This window comes from Rhinichthys klamathensis, unplaced genomic scaffold (assembly GCF_029890125.1).
Source record: "Rhinichthys klamathensis goyatoka isolate OS25496 unplaced genomic scaffold, OSU_Roscu_1.1 h1tg000123l_1, whole genome shotgun sequence".
NCBI lineage: Eukaryota > Metazoa > Chordata > Actinopteri > Cypriniformes > Leuciscidae > Rhinichthys > Rhinichthys klamathensis.
Window position 1 is genome coordinate 8,099,476 of NW_026606660.1, and position 14,394 is coordinate 8,113,869.

The window sequence follows — 14,394 nt, forward strand, 5'->3', positions numbered from 1 at the left end:
GCAACCTGTGTACAATAAAATATTTATTAAAACTGATTTCACATGCATTACGTTGCATCCTGTAGGGGGAAAAATGAATGTTAATGAAGACTTTTATCTTTTGCTTGTTAGTTATTGTTTTTTAAAATACATTTTCATGTATTACATGTATACTTTATTACAGTGAAAACAAAATATTGTAATGATTTGCAGAAAAATCTAACATCTAAAATCAAATTAGCTCCTTATTTAACGTCTTTAATGTCGGAGCTGTCTAGTTTTGTCCCTTCTATGTTTTATTCCTGATTTATTTTTAATTCATATTTTATTGAATATTTTATTGTGCATGGGTTGCTCTTTTAATAGGAGTCTTAACGGGGAAAATGTCTATAATTTTCATGAAAACAATGGAAAAAAGTTCATATTTCTGAAACCGCCTTCATATCCTTTAGGCAAAATATCAATTTTTTCTTTTAATTTTAGAGTGAATTGAGACCTGGGTGTTTCTTTTTTTATGAGATTTACCCATTAACTCTCTCGAGCTATGAAAGAGCAACCTTTGAACAATAAAGTCTTCCTTGCATATGTGTGTGAAGATGTTGTAATGGAAGATGAGAGGAAAATCTGATGAGGACAGAAACTGTGAAGGAGGAGAAAAAGATTATTTCCCCCTGCGCTGACATGTCGTTTTTGTGTTCATGTGTGTGAAGAGTTTCAAACTCAACGTGGACAGTCACAGCGCTCTGAAAGACAGTCTCCTGGAGGAGGGACGGCAGCTCCTGGAACTCATCACCTCCCACAAATCAGGTACGGTTCTGCCGAGCCACACATTTATTATTAATGTTTGTATTAACATAGTGACCTTCAGAATTTATAAATCCTCAAGTAACCGCTTCTGAACCACCAAGCGCAAGCCTTTTCACATACATTACAAATGGCGCACGGCCCGCTGAATTGAGTTCTGGGATAAAGCGGAGAGGCAGGTGCTGCGGCCAGCCGAGCACTTCCAAAGCCGTATATGAAGAGAGCGGGAATTAAGAACAGCAAGTTGAGGAGTCAGAGGCCATTGCAGACACTCGTTCCTCTACAATATCTGTGATTATTCACGTGAAGAGCCTCACCGAGTGCTCGGCAAATGCACAAATCCACTCAGCTGACCTCCCTGCTGGTATGTCTCGTCTCCACTGGGTAAAGCCGGCTACCATTAAATATGCAGATGGTTCTCAGAGGCAGGAGCGGTTCCTTATAATGCCCTGACAGTCCTGTCCTGCGGTGCCACAGCATGACAACAGCTCCCTGCCAACACAAACATGCACTCTCGCACCTTTACTATAACCCAGCCATCCGTAGGGATCTTCTTAAAGGAGCCAGTCTATACATTTTTCCTTAGGACCAGAAATGAGTATTTAGTGAAGTAAATGGTAAACATTTTGATTTTAAAAGGACCATATTCTACAGTTCTTACATTATCGTTCAAAAGTTTAGAGTCGGTAAGATTTTTCAAATGTTTTTGAAAGAAGTCTCTTCTGCTCACCAAGGCTGCATTTATTTGATCAAAAATACAAGTATTACAATGTAAAATGTCTTCAGTGTTACATGATCCTTCAGAAATCATTCTAATATGCTGATTTGGTGCTCAAGAAACATTGATTAATCGCACTTAATCGCATCTAACATAAAAGTTTTAGTTGATATATATTTATATATAAACAAAAAACTTTTGTTAATGCGATTAATCACGATTAATTGATGTGACAGCACTTTGAAAAACATTGTGCTGCTTATTGTTTTTGTGGAAATCATGCTAATTTTGTTTAGGAATCTTGATGAATAGAAAGTTTAAAAGAACAGCATTTATTTGAAATAGAAACCGAATAAATGTAATATTATAACTGTCTTACGTATACACATTAAATGTCTACTTCAATATACATTAATCTCTTGCTTGTTAAAAATATTATTATTATTAATATATATATATTTTTTTTAACTTACTGACCCCAAACTTTTAAATGGTAGTGTAAATGTAAATTAATGAATGTTTTGTTATATGTCATACATTGCTACTTCCATATTTCGGGTTATTTGAAGGCAAAATACAGTGTGACACAACATTTTGAGATCACATTGAAAATCTTGTTGGATTTTTAGGATCTTGAGAAACCAAATAAAACTCAAAATATATATATATATTTCTATGTCACTAATCAAATGCTTGTAAATGAGTGTCATTGATCATGTGACTTTTTGAATGTAAGGTTAGATTTTCTCCCATTAAAGCTCAAGATGCTCTTTCGATCATTCTCAAATGGATTTCACCTTCAGTGCTGCTGTCATTAAAGCAAAAGATGACAACCCGAAGACTTTTATGAAATTAATGCACATTTTCAAGTTCAACTTTCCACTTAAATTGTTATGCTGATATAATTCTTAATGAAAATGTTTGAATTTAATTAGAAAACTTTTTTACTTCTCATTTTGTGTCTACATAGTAGACACTCATAGTACGTACTCATTTCAAAATAGCAAGAAAATCTTGTTTTCCCCTTTAATTTCAGCTCTGTGATTAGGAGCAAATCTCCTATCAACTTCCCACCTTGACCATTATTGTCTCGTATCTTAGCAACTCAGCAGACGGGCATCACTCCACAGGTACGAGTCGCAGCTTCCATCACAGAACGCCGTCGGCTGCGACGAGAGGCCTGATCCAGGCACAATGCGGGGTCACACTCCAGAAGCCCGACTTCCGCCTCGACCGTATTTATCTTAATTTATGCTTTTTAATTACTTTGAACAAATAGGGTTTGCAGACGGAGATGCTGATTGTGGCCGGTGAAGACGCAGCGGACACATGATAGGTTTTGAATATAAAAGCATCCCATAATACTGAGGGATTAACTGAACGCTCGAGTCCTCATCAGATGCAAAAACACACTCGCGGTCTGGCTCGGGTCACCACCATCAAGTGGCGTGAAAATCAAACGCCTTGTTTTTTAGGCCTTGTATCAAACGCCCCCCCATCTGTTGATTAGCAGAGAGGAAGATATTATCATTTAACTTGTTCAATATTTTATTTTTTACCAGAGGTTGGTTTTAATGATTTAGATGATGGTGGTGATTATGATAATGCCATGAGCATTATTATTAGTGATGTGTTTGAGTTTAAGAGGGGAAAAAGAAAGCGAAGTGCGTCTGTTGGATCATTAAGGGGCGAGTCGTGATAAATGGTTAAATCACAGCACATTAAAGGCTCATTAAAAACAACTGTAGGGGGATGTGTGTGTGTGGGACGGGCCGGCTGGACGGCAGGAACATCGCACTGTAGGGTTTAAGTGGGTGTTCTGCCCATTGGCTGACATTAGCGGTGTGCATATATGCCTGGAACAGGCTGTATTCAGAATGGTATACTAGCAAACTGCATAATGTGCAGTACATATTGTTTACTGCATATTACTATTTAAAATGGCATATGAAACAGTGTGCATTAAGATTGGCATTTTTGTCAGATGATCTCAATAAGTTGCAAGTATTTAATTGAGTAGCATCCAGTTATCATCTCCCAAATAAAGTTAAAAAAAAAATATGTGTGGAAATATCTTTACCCACTAAGATATTTATCAAATAAATGCTGTTCTTTTGAACTTTCTATTCATCAAAGAATCATGTATCACTTAAAAATATTAAGCAGCACAACTGTTTTCAACATTGATATTAATCAGAAATGTTTCTTGAGCTGCAAATCATCATATTAGAATGATTTCTGAAGGATCATGTGACACTGAAGACTGGAGTAATGATGCTGAAAATTCAGCTTTGCATCACAGGAATAAATTACAGTTTAAAATATATACAAATAGAAAACAGTTATTTTAAACGGTAATAATATATTTCACAATGTTACTGTTTTGCTGTATCTTTGAACGTTGAAACTTTTGAACGTTAGTGCACATATATTTAGAATGTATGTTTATAGATAGTAGGTCGGCAAGTGATAAGAGGCCATGGGTTACAATGATTTTTATCCATATACAATATTCTTAATCCGATATTCTTATTAGTTAAGGCACAACATGAAGTGCAGTGGTAAAAAAAATGTTTAGATGGTTTAATTTATGTATATAAATAGTTTTTGTAGTTTTGAATTTTTAGTTCATCAGAATAAGCTAGTCTTTTGCCAGATGATACAGTTGGTGTATGATAAAAAGTGTTTGCAGTTTTTTTGATGACTGCATCCATGATATCAGCTCCAGTTTATTTATCACACACAAAAAAATAGAAGCAAATAGAAGGTCAAACTCATTGAATTGTGGTATGCTTTTTCACACAGTGCGCATTGGGATACAAAAAAATGCATACTTTGCATAGTATACATACTAGTACTATTCATTCAAAAAGGATTAGAAGCACGCCATTTTGAATATACACAATGTGTACAGTAAATAATTAAGATCTGTGTTCATTTGCACATGGTTTACTGATTTTCATGGTTGTACTGTATATTACTTAAATATTACTTAAATTCAACTTTTAAAAAGGCCTCTCAAGACCATGCGTTTTTTCTTTCCACTGACCCGCGTCTCGCATTTTTAACCACAAAATGGCGTTCTGTGTGACAGTATCTCTTTATGTGTGCTCACAGGGCTGCGGGACATGCTCCATATGATATCCCACCAGTGGCAGGAGCTCCAGAGACAGATCCGCCGTCAGCACAACTGGATGCTGCGCACACTGGATGCCATCAAAACCCACATCCTGTCCAGCAAGAGGGACGAGGAAGAGCGGGAAACTCACAGTCATCACGGCAGCCCCAAGGTACAGCCGAACGTGACACCGTCAAGCCCGTAATAGCCCCATATCCCGAGCCTGAGTCGTTCCATCTGTCTGCGGCTCTCAGTTCCTTTCTGGTAGCCCGTGGCCATGCTCTGCTCGATCAGCAAAATAAACAAACAGGGCCAAGCTCCGCTGCCGGAGCAGCGCCGCGTATTTCCATAAGAAACGGCTCGAGGAAAGGCTCTGCAGGGAGACATTCCTTTCAGGGAGGGGACACGCCATTGGCGTGATGCGAATGAGAATTTTCTGTCCGTAAATGAGCATGAGACGTTTCATAGCTCCCACAAACACACACAATTATGCTTTAGAGGCAATGCGCTAGACTCAATTTATACTTCACACTTAATGTGTAATTGCAGACATAGTTATTTGGGAGACCAATTTCTCATTGTTTAATTGTCAATTGTGATTGGGTAATTGCACTCCAATTAGGTGGCGTGTTTGTGTGCCGGGCCCTGAGAGCGAGGCCTGGCGGGAACCGAGAGGCGTGTTTGTGTTTCTGTGTGGCGTGTGTGTGAACAGCAGCTTTAGGAACAGCGTGATCTCAGTTGGATTTCCCCCGGGAGCGTCGGCATCGCCAGGGCGCAATCTCCCTTTCTCCTCTGCTCCGTAATCTCTTCTGCTTCATCTGCAGAAAACAGGAACGCCAGGGCCTAATATTTCTCTCTCTGTTGCTCTTTCTTCTGTCTTTTCCCCTTCTCCTTTAACTGCTCAGATGGTCCGTGGTTATGTTTGGAATAGCATATTATTAAGATACTACTTTTTCTATTTCAGCAGGATACAATACATTAGTATGAATAAAACACTTCTGCATTTACCAAAGGTGCAATATGAACCAGAATTAGAACATATCTATTTTCACTTTGATTATTTGCGAAATGTTTACAAAAATTTTACACAAAAGTGGATTAAATATGCAGAATAATCCATGGCAGTGCTTAAAATGGAATACTAGTATAGTATTTGCTGTAAAAATCTAAAATCTGACCAGGCCTAGAAATTAGGCTGTTTATTCCAAATCGTCTGAAGAGATTTGATCGCTTTATATGATGAACAGATTGAATTTAGGCTTTTATTCACATAAAAACATTCATCAACGCACACATTAGGTATGGTAAACGGAAGCTCAAGCATGTTTGCTTGACGTACAAGAACCAATGAGCTTCATTCTCGTTTTACGCTGCACGTTTGAGCTTCAGCAAGAACCAATGAGGTTCATTCTCGTGTTACACAGCACGCTTGGGCTTCAGCAAGAACCAATGAGGTTCATTCTCGTGTTACGCAGCACGTTTGAGCTTCAGCAAGAACCAATGAGGTTCATTCTCATGTTACGCAGCACGTTTGGGCTTTTTTTTTTTATAGAAGGTCAAGTTGAGCCCATTGCATTGTGGGATGCAGTATTCCATGCAGTGTGCTTTGGCTGTTCTCTGTGTGATTTAGCATTTCATTAAATGCATACAGAATACTTATAGTCTGCATACTACTTTCTTTCAAAAACAGTAGGTGGGATTCTGAACAAACTTAATGTGAACAGACCCTACTTGTTTCTAGTTTGTGGGCACCAACATAAATAATCGGGGTGCTTTTAAATTGTTTTGTTGCAATTAGAAATCACCACAATCAGTGTGATCAGTCAGCGTTGACAGCCATTAGCCGCTTGGTTACAGCGAATTAAGAGAGAGAGGGGTGAGTGATTCATTATCTGAGAGCTGTTAATGATGATCGGATGCATTGCCTAATTAGAGACAGGCCACAGGATTGTGGGAAGGTCACACAAGGAGCCACAAATCTCTCTCTGTCTGAATCAGGGCGGATCCTGTAGGTCGAGGGCAGGTGTTGTGAATATGGGTCTATGTGGGATCTTGAGCCTAGATCAAACCATACAGTATGTGTCTTACGTCTGATCACTGGTGTTGATTTCAACATGGCTACCGTTCAGTTACGTTAGTTTATTTGATGTTCTAACTAATGGAATTTTTGCGTATACTACTGTTTAAATGTTTGGGGTCAATACGATTTTTTTTTTTTATTATGCTTTTATTCAGCAAGGTTGCATTAAATTGATCAAAAGTGATAGTAAAGACATTTTGTTTTAAAATATTTGTATTTATATTTCAAATAAATGCTGTTCTTTTAAACTTTCTATTTATCAGAAAAATCCTTAAAAAAAATATATCATGCACCATAAAACAGTTCACTTACTTAATTTTTTTTTGTAAACCCGTTGCCTTACAATTATTAAGTAGGCCTAAATAAATGTAATGCTTAATTGAAAAAAATTCGATTAAGCTTCAAGTTTATTTACTTAATAAATTTAAGGCAATGGGTTTCCTCAATTTTTTTAAGTTAAGTCAACTGATCACTTTTTACAGTGTGGTGTCCACAATATTAAGTAGGACAACATTGTTTTCAATCTCGATAATAATAATAATAAATGTTTCTTGAGCAGCAAATCAGCATATTAGAATGATTTCTGAAGGATCATGTGACACTGAAGACTGGAGTAATGATGCTGATAAATCAGCTTTGCATCACAGGAATAAATTACATTTTAATTGTAATAATAATTCACAATATTACTGTTTTACTCTATACAGAAATGCTTTGGTCAGGATATATATTGCTTTATAAACATTATTAAAAATAAACAAAATTATTCCTTTAAACCTGAACTTTAATGTAAACTAACGTTTTGATTTATAGATCTTCATTTACTTTTCTTATACTAACATTATAATTGCATCAGACAAAGTTTATGTTTAACTTTACTGAAGGGTATGCGTGCTTTCACGCAGGTCAAATACTCAAACAAATGCTTTAAAGAGCCTGTCTCAGGTCACCACATGGCCCATAGATTCATCTTAATGGAGGATCAGGGAATTCATATCACTTTCAGATCCCTGTTTCACTGACTAAACAATATTTGGAAACTGCTGTCAAGGCGCTCTTTTCAATGACAAGCCCCCCTCTTTGCTATTAATTCCTAATGCTTCACTACAACAGGTGTCGTTTGCGGTCATTAATTTGCTTTGGTTAAAAAACGGCTCACAAATGAGCAATGCGTGCCGTCAGAGGAGTAATATATACCGCCTTACCCAGACACTAAGTCTGTCCCTAGAATGCCATTAAGGTGTGTACAAAGCAGGCCACATCTCTCTCGACAGCCATAACGGTTTGTTATTATAGCTGCAAACATATGTTCGCACCCACGTCTTGCCGTCGCATTGTGTCGTCTGAATTATTTTCTCAAGACCATAAAGTTTTAACATGGCTGGATGCTGGTCAAATGGCAATCCTGAGGGAATCCTGTCTAATTTAGTTATTCGCCTCTAATTAAACTGTAGGGGGAACATCGCATAGACAAAAGTGGGGAGAGAGGCAATCATTAACAGCATGAAGCAGCAACAATCCACTCTCAATTGCATGTTTCTTAGAAGAGAAAATTGTCACGCTCAAATCCACCAGTCTCTCTGCTAGACGGAGACATTCTTTCATATCTGCACTAACATATACTGCAGGGAGGTACACGTGACTTTGATTAAATCGGCTAAATGTCACAAGTCACGAGGAAAGGATAGATGGCTAGTGGACTTCATATGTCCTACATATGTGTAGGGATTCATGGGTATTATTTAATACGTGTTGACCAGGTGTGAGCAGTGAAGAGTTATTTTCGCCATCATATTCGCTGTGGGAATTCTCTGATCCGATGTCAGGCTGTGACACATCTTCGTTCTTTTCTTAGTGAGATTTATCCACCTATAGAAAGGGATTGCATCCATTCGCTGCCTATTACATTGACTCGTTCTTATTTTGAAATCAAATATGTGAGCACTAAACCCTGCTTTACCCGTATAGACGCCTGCCATCCAGTTTTTTTAGATTAGACAGAATGTCAAAGACCAGTGGGATTGTGAATGTAAATAAATGCAGTGATGTTGTTTAACAGCAGTGTGAAAGGATGTACTGTTTTCCATTTTAATGCAGCACTTAAGGATGTGTGCTTTTAATGCAGAGCATTTAAGCTGTGACCCATTTAAGTAGACCAAAAAGTAAAAAAAGAACATTTGGCCAGTAACTTTGCATTCACACTGTACTAGGACATAAAAGTGGACTCTGATCTCTCTTTTTAAACCTATTTTACTTGTGACCAGCTGTCAACCCACTTTCTGTTATTTTATTTTATTTTATTTTATTTTATTTCCATTCACACTCTCTTCTGTAAATGTGGATCTCTTTTTTCAGTCTTGGATTTTACTTGTGGCCAGTTGTTTTTTATTTAATTTGATATATTTAATTTTTATATATTTATCATTTTATATATTGATTATTTATGTTAGTTTATGTTCTTAGTAATTCTACGTTAGTTTGTTTGATTTGACTAATGGAATTTTTGCTTACACTACTTTAAAAAAAAGTGTGACAAGATTTTTTTTTTTAAAGAAATTAATGCTTTTATTCTGCAAGGATGCATTAAATTGATCAAAAGTGACAGTAAAGACATTTTATTTTTTAGTTATATATATTATATATTGATATAGATATATTACTTATTTTAGCTTTTATTTTACTTTTTACTTTAATTTTACTATAAACAATAAACAAGCCAGTTTGTGAACATAAAAACCCAACCCACCACCCCTCTCGCACCATGCTTAATCCAATGGTCTCTTTACAACGGGATACATACTAGATAGATAATATCACTGAAAAAACGAAGTAATAGGAATTATGAAACAAATTACAGGAATACAAAAAAGCAAACAAACAGATAAGGTAGGGTATTCACTCTGAGTCCTGGTCATTGTTATGTGCCTGAGCCATGGATATTTCCAACAGTATAATGTCTTGGAGTAGTCTCAACCACTTGTAAATATCCAGGGTGTGTGCTTGGAGCCAGTATTGCAGGCTTTTTTGGAGACGTCAGACCGTCAACCCAATCCATTTTTTGCAGCTTAGAGAAGGCCAACATAGAATCGTCATTCAATAGCATTACAGAGGGGTTCACCAAGCTTTTATTTTACTTTTAAGATTTTTTTTTTCTAAATTGATATATTAGAGAAAATTTATACAGCAATATATTCCAGTAATATATAGTTCTGCACGCTCACAAATCCTCTCATTAACCAAGTGTAGACACAACGTAAATAAGAGATTCATTGTGCAGTGTAGACCGCTTCATTGATTATAACTTTTTTGAGATCACGAACTGAGATGAGTAACAGCTTTTTTTAGTGATTTTAAAGGGAGCTGTCTTTGCGTACTTTGCACTTTATAATCCGTTCAGAATTTGAATGTAAGTCGACATAATGGTAATTGATATGATTAGCCTTTGGCTTGACTACGTTATGAAACAGCTAATAATGTGTTGCTAATGTTGCTAAACATCAGGATCCAGAAATAATGGTAGAAAAAGCTCGGCACGCACGTTGACGGGATTGGTTGCAAGTTTGTGACAAGTTGGTACACTGCAGTTTAAAAAAAAAAAAAAAAAAACTCAGCAATGGTGTTGACTGATGAATTTGCATTATGGTTTGCCTTAAAGCATGTTAAATACACCACACAGACATATAAACAAACTTGATTTTCACAAAATGGGGTCTTTAAGCCCTAATTATGCTTAAAACTGAAAAGATCTTTTGAACTAGTGGTATAGTATTTTAATAATACACATTTAATGCAAATTGAATCGGCAGACTCTTGAGTTGATCCAAGTTCGGTTTACTTTAATAAAGGGGTTGGAGTTCATTTGGACTTTGCGAAGCTCTCTCAGACACCTTAAACGAAGCAAGTGTGAAAACGCCCTGAAAGTCCCGTCCCCTGATTAGACCATGTTATTTCTCACTAGCCAGTCTAATCCTGTAACTAACCTTGTAAAAATCGCCCTGGGGTTAACAACCGAGCCACGGTGCTCTAACATTTACTCATATTTTTTTGGGTCAGAATTTCCACACGCATCCTCTTTACCGGTTTATCGACTTGTTGGGGACCTCCTCCATGGCCTGAAGAGTTTGCAGTATCTGCGTCCGTCCCTCTCGCAGCGGCCGGGCAGAGTGTAGTCCCTGCCAGCTGTCTGTGGCATATTCCTCCACTGTCATATGTATGTATGTATAAGGCAGGCAGGACTCTTATCGGAGACTCCTTAGAGACAGCTTGTCTGCCCCGGGGCGGTTATTTCACCCCTTGCTCTGCGCTGAGCACGGCACGCTGAGGAGGAGGAGGAGGAGGGGGAGAGAGGGAGGACCTGGTTTCTGTTCGCTGGCATATGTTAAAAGCAGCCATGCTACACTACGCCACCCAGCCATGCATATGGAGCAGTCTTAGGTATATCAAAGTCCCCATGCTTAAAAAGTGACCCGGGGTTATTTCTGGGGAAAATGAAATTACAGGAGGTGGCAGCCGAAGTTTTGGAGGAGAGCAGGCCCGGCCACCTCTGTGTTATAAGTGCAGACTTTAAAAGTAGAGTTCACTCCAAATTTGACGTTAGTTAAGAAATTGGGAATTCAAATTGGACTTCTTAAGGTTTGATGTATGTTTAGCCGCACTGTGATAGAGTTATAAGTTTGACATGCTGCAAATGTAGACTTTTAGGGTGTAAGGGAAGTTTGGGTCAAGAAGTCTTGTTAAGCTTTTCAGTTTCGTTCTTGAAGTATTTATGGTTCATCCTGTTATATATGTAATGCATACATACATACACCCAAGCAACTGCATATTTTACATAGAAAACATAGTTCATCTTTTATATATATAAAGTTATACATTTATAGTATAGTACATTTTTATATATATAAATGCAAAGATGCATTAAACAAATCAAAAGACAACAATGAGATCTTACATAAGCTTTCTATTTCAAGTAAATGCTGTTCTTTTGAACTTTCTATTCATCCAATAATTAAATCAGAATTTTTTTTTTATTCCACAAAATATTAAGCAGCACAAGTGTTTTTAACTTTGATAATAATCAGAAATGTTTCTTGAGCAGCAAATCAGCATATTAGAATGATTTCTGAAGGATCATGTGACACTGAAGACTGGAGTAATGATGCTGAAAATTCAGCTTTGCATCACAGGAATAAATTACATTTTAAAATATATTCTAATAGAAAACACTTATTTTGAATAGTAATAATATATTTCACAGTGTTACTGTTTTGCTGTATTTTTCATTAAATAAAAAGAAGCTTTAGTGAGCATAAGAGACTTTCATAGTCGCTAATCCTTAAGGATGCGCAATAACACTAGTGAAGGTTCCTTTAGCAAACAGCAACAATATGATATAAAAAATGAAACTGTGAAACATGTTTGCAAATCCATCCCAGACTCATGAGAGCGTGTTTAACAGAACTTCTGTTAATTTTGAAAGACTTAATATTCATCCAACCCCTCCTGAAAAAAAAAAAAAAATGTTTACAAGGTTCTATGAGAAATGAAAGATAATCAAGTACCCAAATAGGTAGTCATTTATTCCAGGTCTCTCTGCTTATATTAGCATGCAAAAGCACTCGAGCTGTAATTCATAAAGTGACTTAAAATTGACATACCTCTTTAAGTGTTTTTTTTTCTCTCGCTTTCTTTTGCTAGCGGCAGTTTGACAATTGAAATGAATGTTTTATGAAAAAATAAATAGTGCCTAGTTTTTGCAGACAGTTTCAAATATTTAATCACACAAATGATATGAATTAATATGCAGACAAGGTTTAATTCATATAAATTTTTTCTTCCAAATGAGATGTACGAGCAACGTGTTTTGCAATGAATATTGTTAGCATGATTCGAATAAGTGGCTATGTGAAATGTGCACTTCATAACTGCCTTTGCCTTCCGCATCCATTCTTTCCTGTGTCTTTTTCCAGGCGTCCTAATTTCAGAGTTCACCAGGAGATGCACTGGAATATTGTAATTTTTATTTTTTATGAAGGATGCATGGAGACATAAGAATTTTCCAATCAGCCGTAGACATGTATAAAGTCGTAAACCCCCGGCCTATGCTGAAAAACTCCTCTTGTGTGACTTAATTCGTTTTTTTTTTCTCCCTCTATCCCTTGTCCTTTGGCTATATATCGTGCCTGAGAAAGTCTGGAATATAAACCAGATTGAATGTTTTTTTTTTTCATTTGTATTCTGCATTCTGCACTTGGCAATCGGATCAAAGATTACCCAACTTGCTTGCGAAATAAAGCAACAAGGATCACTTTAGGCTGTAATTATTGGAATCAGAGAGCTTTTCCTGAAGAAAGCACAATGCAGAGGGATGGTACTGTACACGCTGTCATTTCCTGCGCAGTCTTGATGGCACGACTGTAGATGTTTAGTCAACTGTCAATCGAAATCAGATTAAGACTGATCTGATAAACGTGCTGTGATATTTTGATGTGGCTCTTGAAATGCATATTTGATTTTTTTCCTTTAATACAATGTTAAAAATAGAGTTTCACAGTGATGCCATAGAAGAACCATTTTTGATTCCCCAAAGAGCCTTTACTATCATAAAAATAAAGGGTCTTTATTGGCTTTATCTATGGTTCTATGAAGAAATTTAAACCTCCATTAAACCTTTCCAACACAAAAGGTTTTTTTATTGCGAAAAAAGGTTCTTCAGATTATTAGAATGTGTTTTTACACCAAGTTCTTTTATGGCAACACTGCAAAAAAAATGTAATCGTTATTTTTAACAATTTTAAAGTTTTTGCATGGACATTTAGCTAAATGCTCACAGTTAGATCTATATGGGGCTGAAAGTCTCGCTGTGTCTAGAATGAGCTTGATTTTGATCTGCAGACATCGACCGAGGAACATGTTGGAAAAATGGACATTAATAATTGCATGACTCTTTATTCTCAGCTCTCTCTCTCTCTCTCTCTCTCTCTCTCTCTCTCTCTCTCTCTCTCTCTCTCTCTCTCTCTCTCTCTCTCTCTCTCTCTCTCTCTCTCTCTCTCTCTCTCTCTCTCTCTCTCTCTCTCTCTCTCTCTCTCTCTCTCTCTCTCTCAGAAGCGAGCACTTAGCCTTCAGTCACTGCGGAATAATTGTCAATGAATATTTAACAAGCCTTCAGTAGGACGGATAGGCATCTGAGAGGCATCAACGCTCTCTCTGTATTATTAATATTGGAAATGCTATAGACACACTGTAGTCAGTGGAGCAGAGTGCATACTGGATTAGCAACTGAAAATGATACAAATGTGAATAAACTAACTCCACCACCAGTCCAACGTCTGCTTGCTTCCTGCAGCTCTGCAGAAAACAAGTTTGAGTCGAATTTCTTATTTCGTACAGGGGTGAATGTCACAGGACCTGTCAGGAACATGTCCGGGCCACATTTCATCCCGAAAGCGTAAGAAAGAAACAGGAAATCCTATTTTCTATTAAAAAAATGGGGTGTATTCTTTACGCAAAAATAATGTTTTATATACTATAATATAATATTACATATAAATAAATAAATAAAAATATAATATAATATAATTTGTTTTGATTTTGGGACGAAAATAGTGCAGATATAATTACTTATATTTGACTATTTTATTTTGTACTGAAATTGTCATAAAAATAATATAAAAATATAATATCTGATAGTTAGAAAAA

At 36.7% G+C, this 14,394-nt stretch overlaps 1 protein-coding gene across 3 annotated transcripts in view; it reads left to right on the forward strand.

Annotated features, from left to right (window-relative positions):
• Nucleotides 1-14,394, forward strand: part of akap6 (A kinase (PRKA) anchor protein 6) — a 181,836-nt gene that overhangs the window by 70,728 nt on the left and 96,714 nt on the right. For all 3 annotated transcript variants that reach the window (XM_056256083.1, XM_056256081.1, XM_056256082.1), the window contains exons 6-7: nt 690-786; nt 4,619-4,791. In XM_056256083.1, the coding sequence (XP_056112058.1) occupies nt 690-786; nt 4,619-4,791 (270 nt within the window). The remainder of the gene's footprint in view (nt 1-689; nt 787-4,618; nt 4,792-14,394) is intronic.